We start from the raw sequence: 17509 nt of genomic DNA, 5'->3' as shown, positions 1-17509 counted from the left end.
TTATAGTGTCAATAACACACCCATTCTGAAGTAGATGCAGCGAGCGCAGTCAGGGATATATGGATGTTTTTTATTTTGTTAACATAAGAACAAAACAGTCAAGCACGACTTAGGCGTGTATCCTGAGAGGGACTTTATTTTGAAAGTATGCACCAGAAGTTTAGCATTTTATTCCCGTAACTTGATAATATGGATTAGTCCAGGAGCGGCCAGGAAACCAAACAGCAGTCGCTGCCTCACCATGATGGGGGATGACATAAAACAAGGCAGCTCACATTTAATTTGTTTTTTTTTTTTTGCTTTTTGTTCAATATATATCCGGTGAATATAACCAAGTATTTTTGTTAATTTTTCTTTTTGCATTTTCTATTTCCTATTTATTCGCAACTGGATTTTAGAATGGGGAAACATCACTTTACTGGGAAGGATCCAGCTGGAGAGCTTTTACGCTGCGCGGATCTCGGAGCATCTCAGATACAGGGAAATATTTAAGCGGTTTCTACTCTGAGGACTGAACAATGAAGTACGGACCGGTGGTGCTCTCGGCTGGGCTTACAGGTTTACTCAGCTTCACCTTCCTTGCTTTGGCCATCGGGACTGATTATTGGTACATAATCGATGTTAATAAATCCAACCACACGGGTCCAAAAGACCTGAGTTCACACTCTGGATTGTGGAGAATCATTGAAGGTTCGGGCATTTTATATTCACTTAATAATAAATTATTCCTTTTAAGGCTTCTTCACCATTCAGTTGTTTAAATCTAAACCTTCAAAATGCATCTTTGTCCTGCAATTTTAAAGGTCTGGAGGATATGGTGAGGTCGCTCAATATTTGCGATTCAAGCTCTTTCTAATCAAGTACATATTTTCTGAAAAAATGCACACACAAAAAAAAAAAAACCTAAAAAACATTAATTATACATTACTTGCAATATGTTTTTGTGCTGATGCTGCCTTACTGCTTCAATCATCGTTAGCTCTCAGCTGCTCCTAATTAGAGCCTCATCTACTCGCTGTGCAGAACCCAGGTGCAGAAACAACCTGCAGTGAATATCAGATCATGGCTGTGAGGTTTGCAGGGAATGCAAACCGAATTGAGTTGGGTTTTTTTTTTTTTATCTGGCCAAAATAAATCTGAAAGATATACTGATATTTGTGAGCTACTTAATTAAACTCTGGTATAATATAAAGGCTCATATGCAAATAAAATGTATTTATCACTGTATGCATCAATATCATAAACCTCTAATATAAAGCAGCTTATCAGGGATGTTTTGAGTGCTGTAATGTATTCTGCTTTTACTCTGCACAGTTTGATGTCCTTGGTGTGTTTAACAGGATGGTGGATGCACCCATAGTGCTTATAATAATTGTGAAGTAATGCAACAACATGCAGCTTTTCATCTGATGAATAGGTGAACATGTAGCAAGCGTAATTCTCTGTGTAACACATGGACACTGGGGTATTTCATAAAGAAAATGGAGGGCATATGCCTTGTCTTTTGACAATGTTTTTTGAGGTCCCTGAACTCTGTCACCTGTGATCTTTCCCTCTGACATTTTCAGGTTCAAATAGGAGTTCAATCATCTCCTCTTTTACAGCAAATATGTCCAGCCTGTCAAGAGACAGAAAGGCAAATTCTTGGTGAGTGTATTTTTTTTTAACATCTGACAACAGAGTTTAATAGAATATAATGGTTGTCACACATAGGTGCAATATCATCAAAAAGGTCATTTCTTTCAGGTCTTTCAGATCTACTTGTATTAATTTTGATGATTATAGCTTACCACTAATCAAGACTATATTTGTTTTTTCAGCAAATTTGAATATTACTTAAGACCAATAAAAAAAAAAGGATTTTCAATACATAAATATTGACTTGCTGAAAAGTGTCAATTTTCTGTAAATTATATGCACTCAATACTTGGCGGGGCTCATTTGGGATGAATTATCGTATCAATGCAGTGTGAAAGATTCGCTAAGGCAGGGGTGTCCAAAGTTTGTCCTGCATGTATTAGATGTTTCCATGCTTCAACACACCCGATTTTTATTGATGACTGATTACCAAGGTTTTGTTGAACTGTAATCACCTGAATCATTTGTGTTAAAATAGGAAAACATCTAAAACTTGCTGGGCTCTCAAGGACCTTCTTTGGACACCCCTGCTCTTAGTGGTTTGGTTAAGGTGAGTTTTCTGACCACTCAAGAACAGTGATATCATGGTAATTAAAGTAGGTATTGGTACTTTGGCAGTATAGGCAGGGATTAAGTACTGCTGGAAAATGAAGTCAACTTCTCCATAAAGCTTGTCAGCAGAGGGAAACATGTAGGGCTCTAAAACATTCTGGTAGATGTCTGTACTAACCATGAACTAATGCACATTGGGCCAGAACCAACAGATGACTGGGCTACCTACCCAAAGTCATCACTGAGTGTGTAATTGCCACTCTGGAACTAAAGCATCTTGGATTGTGTGCCTCCGCTTTGTTTCTCCAGACTCTGAGACCCTGATTTTCTTAGGAAATAGACCATACAGTTCAGTCCCTTTTCTCTTTAGCCCAGGCTGAACACTTCTAAGTATCTGGTTCACAACTTAATGCAAGGAAAAATCCAGTTATAGCCCATGACCTGGATAAGTCTGTGCGTGGCCTTAATACTCCACTCAGTCCATATCTTGTAATTCGCCCCAAGAATCATGATTTGGCTTCAAACTTTTTTTTTTTTTTTTTAAACGTGTCCTGTCATGGCATTTCAGGCCTACCATATCTGAATCAGCTTTATTGCCAAGTTTGTACAGACAAAAAGGGAATTTGACTTCGGTACACTGGGAAAGAAAGTGTCTCTGTGGCAGGTGGTTATAGCATATAGCGCTGACCTGAAGGTAACATTTTCACAAACGGGTCAGCTGAGGTGCAGTCATTTGTGTAGAGGGAGAAGAGGAGTGGGAAGAGAACACGCACCTGGGGGTCGCCTGTGCTTATGGTTCTTGTGTGGGAGAAGATGCTCCCCAGCCTCACCTGTTGCTGCTGGTCCTTGAGGAAGCGATTGATCCATCTAGTACAGGATCTTCTAGTGGAAGTACATCCACTAGAAGCTGAATGAACTTCTAGTTGAGGAGCAGATGGTTGCCTACATGTGCCAGGACAGTTTTGCGCTACAAAAAGGATATCTCAAGACAGTATCCTAATTATGTGATTAGCTGTATTAATTACAGGTTCAATCCAGCATCTAAAAAGACAGGCCACATTGATGTTATCATAACCTGTATTTGTGTGACCTTTAACCATTTTAAGTATGTGTTGGTATGTGGGTGTGGATGTGTGTGTCGGGAGGGAGATGGGTGAGCATATGTGTAGAAATATTGTGTCTGTATTGAGTGGGTGGGTGTGTGTGAGTGAGTTTATCACCTGAAAGTGTACTTCTGTACATGTGGGAAGAAAAGTAGAAGGCCTGCATCCACAGCACAGAGTAGCAAAGTGCATGTAGACCCGACTCCAGAAAGCCGCAGCAGTCCCAGGCAGCCAGACATAAAGCATCACCCTAGGTCAGCCATGTGGGGCCAGAAGGGGATCACCAGCAAGGCACACTAGTAGCAGCCCCCAGGCCAAAGAAGCACGGACACCCTTTTGCTTGTATACATTTCTGTATAACGCTTTTTCCTTCCACTTGATTTTCCACAGTGAAGCCCTCTGTGTGCAGCCAATGTCTTTAGCAAAGACTTTTTGGACTATGTTAGTGAATGTTTAATGGACAACAAAGTCAGCATTTTGTCCAATGATTGTGTAGACTATAACATTTCTGTATTAAAATCCTTTGCTGTTATTAGGTAATAGTCTGAGATGGATTTTTGGGTTTTCATTATCTATAAGCCACAATTATTAAACATTTATTTATGAAATTTATTACTCTATATAGTGATTCTTTGTGTATGAGTTTAACTTTTCGAGTTGAATTATTAAAATACCTTTCACAATATTCATATTTACTGAGATGAACCTGGAAGCATGTTTACCAGACTAACAATGAGCCTACTTGGACATTCTGTGAAGGAACAATGCTTCACACAGGCCTCAGATTAGATCAGAGTCCACAGAGGTTTCAAATAGCCCTTGTTTACAACCTTTCAATAAATAGTTAAATCATTTGCTGAGAAAGGGGCTATCTCAGTCATGTCTGCAAGTTGATTATCCTCTGCTGACAATAGAAATAAAAGCCCAAAGGCTCCCCAGATGGTTAAAATAAATTTGGAAACTTTTCCACATGAATGCACACAGTATTACTGTGAAATACAGCTGTTGTAGTTCAGTTCTTCTAACACCACAAAACATTTTTTCATACTGGAAATGTGAATTTTTGCAGGCCTGCACAAAGTGGTGGTCATCGTGCTCCCTCTTAGTCTGATTCTGCTTGTGTTAGGATGGATCTTTGGACTTGTCAGCTCGTTGGCTTGCAGTCCCAAGTTGCTGGCTGCATTGGCTTCCTACTTTCTCCTCTGTGGTAAGTTCACTCACAGGTCTGGATGTATTCCTAAGCTTAAATTCAGGTGTGCTTTGCATGCAGGCTGGACTAAAGACAGATAAAAAAAAAAAAACATGCTCTTTGATTTATTTACACCACAACACACACAGGTGCATTTATGAGAGAGAGGAAACCTTGAAAATTCCGTTTCCACTGCTCTCACAATTGATGTATATCTGAGTAAAACCACTGCTAGTTTAATATTTCAGCCTTTGTGGCATGACAAGTACACTTGAGTATACGGATTTCCACGAGAAAAAAAACATTTTTAGTGGTGTAAGGGTGGTATATGTCAAAATAGTTAGAGAAAAAAATATTTCTGAAAAACCAAACGAGTAATTTACACACAAAGAATTCACATCTTCTGACATGCTTGTTTTTGCCCTCTGTTATTTACGTGGGTGATAAGAAATTTTTACAAAGAAAAAAGGACTTTACTGGCAAAACAAAGCAAAGGCTTACAACCAGGAACAGATTTTGTGAGTATATAATTTACACTCAACTTTTAGATGCAGTTGTTGTTGCATTGTGGGAGGTGTTAATCTGACTCCACAAGACAAAATATTTAGCAAAACTGAGATTTTTTTTTGCTGCATTTGCATCTCAAGTAGCTGAGTTTTGGTTGACAAATTAATTTTTAAAAACACTGTCCAAAGTGGAAAAAGTGAGTAGTATGTCGCTGTTAACTGGATATAACAATGTAAATGCCATCTGCAGGCATAGGCATTTTTTTGTTTTTTTTCATATCTTTGATTTGAATCTGTCTTCATTAAGGTTCAAATGATTTTAAAATTATTACAAAACTGAAATAAATTAGTACATCATGGCAAATGTAGCAATGTTAGGATCTTTCTTTAAAGGTTTAATTGTGATGATGACTTTGTTGCCTCCAACTTACTCCATAATAGAGTTAAACTGATTTTAAAAATCTATTGTAGTATAGTTAAAATCATATTTATCATTATTTCAACATTTCATTTTTTTTTCAGTTGTGTTCTCACTTGTAGATCATTATAATAAATTCATGTCCATGCCGGTAATCAGGAAATAGGTTAAGAGGTAGGAAAGAAAAAGGGGAGTATAAGACAGCCAAGAAAGCTACCGAAGACTGTAAATATTACCTGTAGCGAATATCAATACATAACACAATGACTAGTCTTGTCAGATGTAGCGACAATGAAGTCTCCATCTCAAATTTGAGTTCTGAAAGAAAACATTTAGGTCGTGACGAGGAAGCCATTAGGAGAAATGCTGAGTGCACGTATGCCCTACAGAAGAAGTTCTCTTTGAGGAGCCATTTTGCCTGCAATTTACCACAGTGATTAATGTAACTCCAAACATCATCCTTCCACCAGCATTCAGGTATACATTACAATTTCTGCCCCAACATTGCTACTCTGATGCCAATCAATTGTGCCAGTTCTCTGAAAATCTATTACCTGAATACTTTATATCAGAGGGCCAAGCAGTGATTCTGCAAGCTTTACTTTTCTACAAGTAATCAGTCCATATTTCACTCAAATCTGTTCCTGTTTAGGGTTGCAATGGTGGCGCAGGGGTTGGGTGTGACGCATGTACAGAGGCATTAGTCTTGGACAGCTGTGACCCTTCACACCCTTTGACGTTTGCTACATGTCTTCCCCGTGTCCCTCCAAACCATTTCATACCAGCTCACTTTCAAAATAAAGGCCACTAGTGCAACAAAATATCTGTCCTTGTTTTAAGCAAACAATGTTTTACTCATATCAGTGCATGTTTTACTCTTGAGAGTTTAACTGCATGACAGTAATGCACAATAGTAATGACATTAATAACCTGTCAACTATGCAAAGGACACAGTCTGTTTACCATCAGTATCTCCCACAAAAATATACAGGTCCTTCTCAAAATATTAGCATATTGTGATAAAGTTCATTATTTTCCATAATGTCATGATGAAAATTTAACATTCATATATTTTAGATTCATTGCACACTAACTGAAATATTTCAGGTCTTTTATTGTCTTAATATGGATGATTATGGCATACAGCTCATGAAAACCCAAAATTCCTATCTCACAAAATTAGCATATTTCATCCGACCAATAAAAGAAAAGTGTTTTTAATACAAAAAATGTCAACCTTCAAATAATCATGTACAGTTATGCACTCAATACTTGGTCGGGAATCCTTTTGCAGAAATGACTGCTTCAATGCGGCGTGGCATGGAGGCAATCAGCCTGTGGCACTGCTGAGGTCTTATGGAGGCCCAGGATGCTTCGATAGTGGCGTTTAGCTCATCCAGAGTGTTGGGTCTTGAGTCTCTCAACGTTCTCTTCACAATATCCCACAGATTCTCTATGGGGTTCAGGTCAGGAGAGTTGGCAGGCCAATTGAGTACAGTGATACCATGGTCAGTAAACCATTTACCAGTGGTTTTGGCACTGTGAGCAGGTGCCAGGTCGTGCTGAAAAATGAAATCTTCATCTCCATAAAGCTTTTCAGCAGATGGAAGCATGAAGTGCTCCAAAATCTCCTGATAGCTAGCTGCATTGACCCTGCCCTTGATAAAACACAGTGGACCAACACCAGCAGCTGACACGGCACCCCAGACCATCACTGACTGTGGGTACTTGACACTGGACTTCTGGCATTTTGGCATTTCCTTCTCCCCAGTCTTCCTCCAGACTCTGGCACCTTGATTTCTGAATGACATGCAGAATTTGCTTTCATCCGAAAAAAGTACTTTGGACCACTGAGCAACAGTCCAGTACTGCTTCTCTGTAGCCCAGGTCAGGCGCTTCTGCCGCTGTTTCTGGTTCAAAAGTGGCTTGACCTGGGGAACGCGGCACCTGTAGCCCATTTCCTGCACACGCTTGTGCACGGTGGCTCTGGATGTTTCTACTCCAGACTCAGTCCACTGCTTCCGCAGGTCCCCCAAGGTCTGGAATCGGCCCTTCTCCACACTCTTCCTCAGGGTCCGGTCACCTCTTCTCGTTGTGCAGCGTTTTCTGCCACACTTTTTCCTTCCCACAGACTTCCCACTGAGGTGCCTTGATACAGCACTCTGGGAACAGCCTATTTGTTCAGAAATTTCTTTCTGTGTCTTACCCTCTTGCTTGAGGGTGTCAATAGTGGCCTTCTGGACAGCAGTCAGGTCGGCAGTCTTACCCATGATTGGGGTTTTGAGTGATGAACCAGGCTGGGAGTTTTAAAGGCCTCCGGAATCTTTTGCAGGTGTTTAGAGTTAACTCGTTGATTCAGATGACTAAGTTCATAGCTCGTTTAGAGACCCTTTTAATGATATGCTAATTTTGTGAGATAGGAATTTTGGGTTTTCATGAGCTGTATGCCAAAATCATCCGTATTAAGACAATAAAAGACCTGAAATATTTCAGTTAGTGTGCAATGAATCTAAAATATATGAATGTTAAATTTTCATCATGACATTATGGAAAATAATTAACTTTATCACAATATGCTAATATTTTGAGAAGGACCTGTATGGTTTAGCTTAAAAAGTTTCTCTACTGTCACCTGAAACATGTGGTGGATGTAATTTAAGTTAAAATACTTGGACAGCATGTTTTTTGGTTTAGATAGTGGAAAAAAGGATTCTACACCTAATCTATCGGTACAAGAAAGCATTTTCTGACTTTATGCTCACAAACAACACCTGCTAACTCCTTGCTCGACCTATCACCTCTAGCTATGACATGAACTGTGTTTTCCAGAGGATGTGGTTCCAAAGAATGTGTAATCCATATGTGGAAGTGCCGTCCTTTTTTTAGTGGCCGTGACTCAAAAGTTCTTTCTTTTTTGTGTCGGAAAACATCTCTTAAATTACTTGTCCACTTTTGAAACCACTGGAAAGGCTGATTAATGATCTTTTTTAACATTTTGTTTGGATATGACCGATAAGGATTGCAAGATGGTTGCTGATCGTGCTGACCAATTATTCTAAGACCCATAACCACCAAACCACCTCAGCATGGATAATGACTTCATGGATTTTATTGATGACAGCACTTTCACAGTATTACTTCACAATGAAGCGGTGTGAAATCTCAGAAAAGATTATTGTTGAATAAAAGACCCCCACAAACACACATGTACACTCTTTTTTTCCCTGATTTAAATGTCCATTTACTTTTTAATAAGACAACTGATATGAAAATTTTGTTTACATTCAAATTAAGTTTGTTATGATTGGTATAAAGTGAATGACAAATGAAACAGAAACACCTTTAGTAAATTTCTTCTGGACAGAAATCCTTTTATACTGGAGGGACATTAATTCTAGTTTGAAAGATGGCAGTCAAAGGGCATTTTTCCATCAACCATACTGGAACATTTAGTTGTTTATTTTTTCTGTCTTGGGACATATTCCCCCTTTTAATAGTGGCAATAATTGTGTAATCAGAATACAAAAGAGACTGGGTCGAAATTTCGCCTTTCTACGCAGGACAGTGCACACCACGTAGACAAATGTCTGAACCGTAAAGTACAAGAGCGTTATTGAAAATGAGTGAAAAAACAGCAACTGTCTGAAAAAATGCATTGGAGAACTTTGAGCACACCAGGAAGTGTTTCTTTAGAGACTATTCCCCCATTGTGGAAAAAACATTAGGTTTTATTATTAAACCACACCCTCTCGGCTGATTTACCTAGCATTATAGTCATGTTCCAAACCACCCCTACAATAAAACAAAGCAGCTGCCCCATCATGCTATGGAAATAGTTTTCTTTAGCAGATGGAAGAGGTTTATTACATAAAATCTCTAGAAAATATTTAGCGGTTTTATGTTGTAATGTGCCAAAATTTGAAAACGTTTAAAGGGTATGAATACTTCTGCAAGTCGCTGTTAATATGGCAACAACAGGTTGGACCCGACCTATCTTGAATTGTAGTGTCCATTTTAGTTGTGACTATTCCTGCCTGCTGACCAAATCTGTCCATAAAAAGACAGAGAGACACCTGTCAGAGGTTTCAAAGCCACCTTTAGCTGCGGAGGTTTGTGCTCTGTCAAACATGCTTCAAATCTACACTGATGCACACACCCACAAACACACACTTACAGCAAGTTCAAGTTAGAAGAGGGTGGAGTGACCTTATGCCTTATTCTTTTCTTTTTCATGTCTACCATGTTGCACTGAGATGTCTAACTATTTCAAAATGCCAACTTGTCTTTCTCTACCTCACATTTGAAAAGCTGACTTTTTTTTTAAAGAAAAATAATGTTCTCAAAAAAATAGTGTATGAAATATCCCGCCCTTTTTTCCAGGAAAGTACTCAATCATCAATGTATTTTTATGCTCCACAACATACAGGTCCTTCTCAAAATATTAGCATATTGTGATAAAGTTAATTATTTTCCATAATGTCATGATGAAAATTTAACATTCATATATTTTAGATTCATTGCACACTAACTGAAATATTTCAGGTCTTTTATTGTCTTAATACGGATGATTTTGGCATACAGCTCATGAAAACCCAAAATTCCTATCTCACAAAATTAGCATATCATTAAAAGGGTCTCTAACGAGCTATGAACCTAATCATCTGAATCAACAAGTTAACTCTAAACACCTGCAAAAGATTCCTGAGGCCTTTAAAACTCCCAGCCTGGTTCATCACACAAAACCCCAATCATGGGCAAGACTGCCGACCTGACTGCTGTCCAGAAGGCCACTATTGACACCCTCAAGCAAGAGGGTAAGACACAGAAAGAAATTTCTGAACGAATAGGCTGTTCCCAGAGTGCTGTATCAAGGCACCTCAGTGGGAAGTCTGTGGGAAGGAAAAAGTGTGGCAGAAAACGCTGCACAACGAGAAGAGGTGACCGGACCCTAAGGAAGATTGTGGAGAAGGGCCGATTCCAGACCTTGGGGGACCTGCGGAAGCAGTGGACTGAGTCTGGAGTAGAAACATCCAGAGCCATCGTGCACAGGCGTGTGCAGGAAATGGGCTAAGTCCAGTGTCAAGTACCCACAGTCAGTGATGGTCTGGGGTGCCATGTCAGCTGCTGGTGTTGGTCCACTGCGTTTTATCAAGGGCAGGGTCAATGCAGCTAGCTATCAGGAGATTTTGGAGCACTTCATGCTTCCATCTGCTGAAAAGCTTTATGGAGATGAAGATTTCATTTTTCAGCACGACCTGGCACCTGCTCACAGTGCCAAACCCACTGGTAAATGGTTTACTGACCATGGTATCACTGTGCTCAATTGGCCTGCCAACTCTCCTGACCTGAACCCCATAGAGAATCTGTGGGATATTGTGAAGAGAACGTTGAGAGACTCAAGACCCAACACTCTGGATGAGCTAAAGGCCGCTATCGAAGCATCCTGGGCCTCCATAAGACCTCAGCAAGGCCACAGGCTGATTGCCTCCATGCCACGCCGCATTGAAGCAGTCATTTCTGCAAAAGGATTCCTGACCAAGTATTGAGTGCATAACTGTACATGATTATTTGAAGGTTGACGTTTTTTGTATTAAAATCACTTTTCTTTTATTGGTCGGATGAAATATGCTAATTTGTGAGATAGGAATTTTGGGTTTTCATGAGCTGTATGCCAAAATCATCCGTATTAAGACAATAAAAGACCTGAAATATTTCAGTTAGTGTGCAATGAATCTAAAATATATGAATGTTAAATTTTCATCATGACATTATGGAAAATAATGAACTTTATCACAATATGCTAATATTTTGAGAAGGACCTGTACAAGTCCTGCACAGTGGTCAGAGGGATTTTAAGCCATTCTTCTTGCAGGATGGTGACCAGGTCACTACGTGATACTGGTGGAGGAAAACGTTTCCTGACTCGCTCCTCCAAAACACCCCAAAGTGGCTCAATAATATTTAGATCTGGTGACTGTGCAGACCATGGGAGATGTTCAACTTCACTTTCATGTTCATCAAACCAATCTTTCACCAGTCTTGCTGTGTGTATTGGTGCATTGTCATTCTGATACACGGCACTGCCTTCAGGATACAATGTTTGAACCATTGAATGCACATGGTCCTCAAGAATGGTTCGGTAGTCCTTGGCAGTGACGCGCCCATCTAGCACAAGTATTGGGCCAAGGGAATGCCATGATATGGCAGTCAAAACCATCACTGATCCACCCCCATGCTTCACTCTGGGCATGCGACAGTCTGGGTGGTACGCTTCTTTGGGGCTTCTCCACACCGTAACTCTCTCGGATGTGGGGAAAACAGTAAAGGTGGACTCATCAGAGAACAATACATGTTTCACATTGTCCACAGCCCAAGATTTGCGCTCCTTGCACCATTGAAACCGACGTTTGGCATTGGCATGAGTGACCAAAGGTTTGGCTATAGCAGCCCCGCCGTGTATATTGACCCTGTGGAGCTCCCGACAGACAGTTCTGGTGGAAACAGGAGAGTTCAGGTGCACATTTAATTCTGCCGTGATTTGGGCAGCCGTGGTTTTATGTTTTTTGGATACAATCCGGGTTAGCACCCGAACATCCCTTTCAGACAGCTTCCTCTTGCGTCCACAGTTAATCCTGTTGGATGTGGTTCGTCCTTCTTGGTGGTATGCTGACATTACCCTGGATACCGTGGCTCTTGATACATCACAAAGACTTGCTGTCTTGGTCACAGATGCGCCAGCAAGACGTGCACCAACAATTTGTCCTCTTTTGAACTCTGGTATGTCACCCATAATGTTGTGTGCATTTCAATATTTTGAGCAAAACTGTGCTCTTACCCTGCTAATTGAACCTTCACACTCTGCTCTTAATGGTGCAATGTGCAATCAATGAAGACTGGCTACCAGGCTGGTCCAATTTAGCCATGAAACCTCCCACACTAAAATGACAGGTGTTTCATTGTCCAACCCCTGTATATATTTAACTGAATGTTTTGAATGTTGTATTTAACCGGTGTTTTGAGCACCAGTGCAGGTATTTAGGGCTGTTTGAAACAAATCGGGCAGATAACCAAAGTAAGCCACCTGATGTGAAGAGAAAGGCTCTGTCTCTACAACCCACAGTCTGCCACTTAATAACTATTCTTATTGGTTTGCAAATGACCCCAAAGTAATTTGTGCATCTTTCTCAGAAGGAAAGAAAAATAAATACACATTCATATTGAAAATAATAAAAATATCATGGCAAAGATTATTTGTTTTAGTAACTGAATTCACTAAGTGAAACACATTATATAGATTAATTACACACAGACTAACTTTATTTTAAACTATGATTTTCAGCTTACAGCTAATGAAAATATGACATTTAGGATTAGAATATTACGCCAAACCAATTAAAAGCATTTTAAATTCAGAAATGTGGACAGAAAATGTATGTTTAATACCTGCTTAAAAGTTTCGTTTTTTAAAAGCCTCATTCAGACGCATATTCTGATTTACTGAATATGACAGTAAAAAAGTGTGAATGCTTAAAAAAAAATAAAAAATACACAGCATACTTTTGTTTTGCTGTTGTATTTTCTCCATAGCTGGGTTAAAACAGCAAATTGTTCTGTCTTTTTTCTTTGAGTAAAAAAAAAATCATTTTCCACAGTCACAGGGGGATTAATTGGCCGTAGGCATGAATGTGAACTCCGGCCTCTGTGTAGTGCTCTGTGATGGATCCATCCGCTTTCACCTCCTATCTGCAAGGATTGCTTGCACTACGTCTAAATTGGCTATAGAAAATTGATGCATGTACAGTTTTATATAATAAATCACTGTGATTACAGTGTGTGATGATGAAGCATGAGAATGGCCTGTCCAGATGATTCTGTTTGCATCAGCAAGGTTCATGTAATTCTGTGTTCCAAGAACAAATTAATGTATTAAGAATGTATGGACCTGATGGTTGTTTTTCAAATCCAGCTTTCTTTTCTGTCTTGCATGTCAACAGGTCTTTTCACCCTGTCAGGGGTCAGCATCTACATCAAATACTCCAATCAGGCCATGGAGGAGTTCCAGTGGATTGTGTCTCCTGAAAATCTTGTCTTCGTGCACGTCTCCTTTGGCTGGTCATTACACTTGGCCTGGCTCTCCTACAGCCTGGAGGTGGCAACAGGTCTGCTGCTGTTGCTAGCTGCCAGAATAACTCAAATAAAGGGATATTACAATTCTGGTGTCGCCATAGCCATGCTGTAGTGACCAAATGCATTTTTCAGGGGAGTTTTAGGTATTAGTGGTTATTTTATTTCTTAATAGCAATCAAGCTTGCAAGAAGCAAAGACAGTCAAGAGCCAAAACCACAAAATATATTTAAGCTACTGTACCTTTAGCAGTCACACTCAGAAGCTGACTTTAGATCACATTATTGAACTGCCTTCATCTATTCAACACTATTTTCCGTCCACTGACTTTGCCTAATATTGTTGATGTGTTTACAAAAAAAAGACAAATAAGCTAACCAGGCAAATGAATGGATATTTGTTCTTCAATGTATTTATGCAGTATATTTCAACGTTTTTGCCACTTAACTGAGTTTTCTTTTTAAGAGTTATCTAGCTTGTAGGAGGCCAAGCATGTCAAGAAGCAAAAGCACAATATGTAGTGCGAGCTAGCTTTAGCAGACACACAAAGAAGCTGACATCAAATTATACATCTGATCTTCTTTAATTATATTTCTGCAGACTGACTTTTTCTAAAGTTATTTTCTGAATGGCTTTACCGAACTGAAAAAACCCCAACCTAGCCTAATTAATACAGTGTGGCAGTATATTTTTCCTTGAATGCATTTGTTTAGCCTTGTTCCCAATGTAGTGGTATGAAAAATTTGCCAATTTACAGATGGCTTCTGTTATTGTTTTTATTTTGTCAGACCTACATGTTTCATATCATATAAGAAATTGTAATATCAGACAAAGATAACCTGAGCAAATAAAAAAAGCTGTGTTTCTAAACAATGATTTCATTTGGTTCTCTTCCCATAGTTAAAAAACATGTTAGGTTAATTGGTCTGTCTAAATTGGCCTTACGTATGAATAAGTGTGTTCATTGTTGTTTGTCCGGTGCGTCTCTGTGTTGCCCTGTGATGGACTGGCGACCTGTCCAGGGTGTACCCACTCGCCCACAGACTCCTGGAGATAGGCACCAGCTTCCCCATGACCCTGTACAGGGTGGATGGATGGATGTTTGTTTGTCAGGGTAAATGTGCTGGAGCTTAATATCATGAAGTGGTGGTTAGACGTTGTCCTTGAGAATTTGTCTAGGAGAGAGCAAAATTGATGATTCAACTACACCGAGGTTCTGATGTTGCAAAGCAGCACTAGACCATTAGACCATCACCATGTTTGAATGTTAGTTATTTTTCTGAAATGCACAACTTCCTCCACATAATATTTTCCCAAAAGTCTTGGAAAATCAAACACTTCTGGGGCAAATGTGAAACAGTCCGCTGTGTCCTTTTTGGTCAACAGGGGTTTTGGTCTTGAAACTCTTACATGGATGCCATTTTCGCCCACCTTCTTGTTCTCTGGATTCTTATGTGACTTTCAGGATGAGTTGTTGATGCCTCTTTGAAATGATTTTTGTACATCTTCCATCCTAGGAAGGTTCATCACTGCTCCATGTTCCGGAATATTGCTGTAAGTGTGGTTAACTAGTGTCCCAAATCCTTATGAATTTCCCTTTTAATCCAGTGAAGTTTAAGAGATGTCAATTACTTTGTTAATTATTTGTCTTTAAAGATCTTCAGTTTGGGATGTATTGCTTTCTAAGATCTGTTCACCTACTTCATGTTGTGAGATAGGTCCTGTCTATGTGATATTGTGATTCTGCAAATCAGTAATCCGACTTGACTTTTGCTAGCGGAATATAACATACCTTTGCTACATGGCTAATAATTAATTCATGATTTAACAAAGGAAGAGGGCGGAGTGACAGCATTTAGAATTGACTCGGGTTATTTTGTCTGATTTCTTTGAATTATCTAAAACATTTAAGTGTTAAAAGCAAAAATAGAAGAAAAAAAAAACATGTAAGAGGATAAGACTTGTTGACTTGTTTACTGCACTGTAAACATGTTTCTATTATAAATCACTGCTATTTTTAAGTCGGAGCCCTGCAAAATGAAGGCAGGCCGAGCAGTTTGGCTGAATGACTTTATTCCCATTTTGATATATGCAGGCTCTTAGAGGGGGTTGCTTTCCTCTACTATGTTTTCTTGTTTATATATTGACTGCAGTGGTGCTGTGGTGAATTTCATTGGACTGAAAATGTTGCTGACTCTACTGGAGTATACCAGCGCCTAGGATATTAGACCCCAACTGGGTGAGAAGTGATACACCCACTCATATTTGCTAGCAGAACAACTGCCTCATTGGTGTTACATGCACTATGGACACTTGGACTTTATCCCATTGGAATTTCTTCTACAACACTAAAAGGATGCACTGCATAGAGCATAGTTACACCATTCCTTTAAAGACTTTTACAGCTGAGTTACCAGTAGATTAACTAATTATGAGAACAAAGTGGAGAATTCAACAGTTGCTTTTTTTTAGCCGAATATAACTTATGTATGTGCTACCGCCTCCTATATGCCTGTCAGTTATCCAGTAGGCTTATATTCTTCCTTCCAGCAATGAAAAATCTGCAAGCAAAAAAAACATGCGACTAACTGTACAGTATTTAGCACTACCTGTATATGTGTTGTGTTCTTGTAAAAATCCCAATTATTGTGTAAGTTTTAGTACATGAAAAATTAAAAACACCATTCCATCTGCTGAATGAGTACAGAAGAGTGCTGTGATCTGTGACTCTTGAAGATGATCTAAAGCACCACTTTAAAGTCTAATTTATGCAGATACAGGTGCTGGTAATAACTTAGAATATTATGAAAAAATTGATTTATTTCAGTAATTCCATTCAAAAAGTGAAACTTGTATATTAGTTCATTACACAGAGGTTTCAAATGTTTATTCTTTCTTCTCTACACCTTGTTGGGATTATGATTATTGATTAATTAATATTTATCAAGAATTATAATTAAAAATCATAATTTGAGAAAATTAATTTCTTAACCAACAATCCTCATTTATGAATCGAAACCAGAGATGTCTTCTGGTGTTGTAATTGTGGCTCAAAGACTTTGATAATTACAATTATTAAATTCTTGGTTATAGTTGGTAACTATTATTAGATGTCACTGTTTAATCAACTGTTTCTGCCTAAACGTGGGGACCTTTAACCTTATTTTGACTGACAAATCACTCTTGCACAAAATAAACACAAACGCCTTCTCTTTATCTACGTGAATATTTATTAAATCAACAGTCCTGAAGCAATTCGCTCTTCAATTCAATAATCTTCACCTGATCAAACATGCAAAGTTCTACACAAAAGGGGTAAAATATCTAACTAAACAAAATAAAACAAAACAGCAGTGGGTATGTATGGAATCAAACCAGCAATTATGGGAGTTATGGCAAAATAACAGGAGGAATATTGTGTTGAACGGCGTTTTGGGGAGTGGCCCGCCAGAGAGTGTAGCTTGTGAAACTTTTGGCGGCAACTAATAAAACACGAAGTTGAAGACAAAGAAAATGGTTGATTTTCACCATAAGGTTATTATAGCAATTCAGTTCCACAGCGCACCTGCGCTCAGGTGTTCGCACGGTAGAACAACTTGCGAGACTCGGCGGCCTAAGAAATCAACAGCAATCAAGTTTCAAAAATCAATGGCATGCACATACAATTCAGAACACATTAGACCTATTTCTACCCTGCCCAGAACACTTTACTAGAAATAAAATAATAAAACAGAACGGAGTTACTTGGTGGAGTCTTCCTTCTGGGGCGAGAGTGAGAAAGGGAGGGGGGAGTTACTGCGCGTCCGCAGTTAAACCTAAGAAGAGCGGTCAATCTTCGTCCTCTGGCCTCCTTGGTGAAAGTGGAAAATATGATCTGACCATCAGTAGTCGACTGGAACAAAAACAAGGGTGGCAATTCGTCTCCTTGAAACCTCTGTGAGGGTTTTTTATTCTGTTACGTGTTAAACTCACGTCTTCG

At 39.2% G+C, this 17509-nt stretch overlaps 1 protein-coding gene across 1 annotated transcript; it reads left to right on the top strand.

Annotated features, from left to right (window-relative positions):
• The first annotated feature begins 218 nt into the window (after nt 1-218).
• LOC124864751 (transmembrane protein 235-like) lies at nt 219-14416 on the top strand. Its single transcript, XM_047359655.1, is given in 5 exon segments — nt 219-690; nt 1569-1624; nt 1626-1647; nt 4363-4500; nt 13401-14416. Coding segments are annotated over 5 exon segments (633 nt in total). The 5' UTR covers nt 219-518; the 3' UTR covers nt 13646-14416.
• The last annotated feature ends 3093 nt before the right edge of the window (nt 14417-17509 follow it).

The sequence above is a fragment of the Girardinichthys multiradiatus genome, chromosome Y, assembly GCF_021462225.1.
Source record: "Girardinichthys multiradiatus isolate DD_20200921_A chromosome Y, DD_fGirMul_XY1, whole genome shotgun sequence".
NCBI classification, from domain to species: domain Eukaryota; kingdom Metazoa; phylum Chordata; class Actinopteri; order Cyprinodontiformes; family Goodeidae; genus Girardinichthys; species Girardinichthys multiradiatus.
This window is presented reverse-complemented; position numbering and strand designations above follow the sequence as displayed.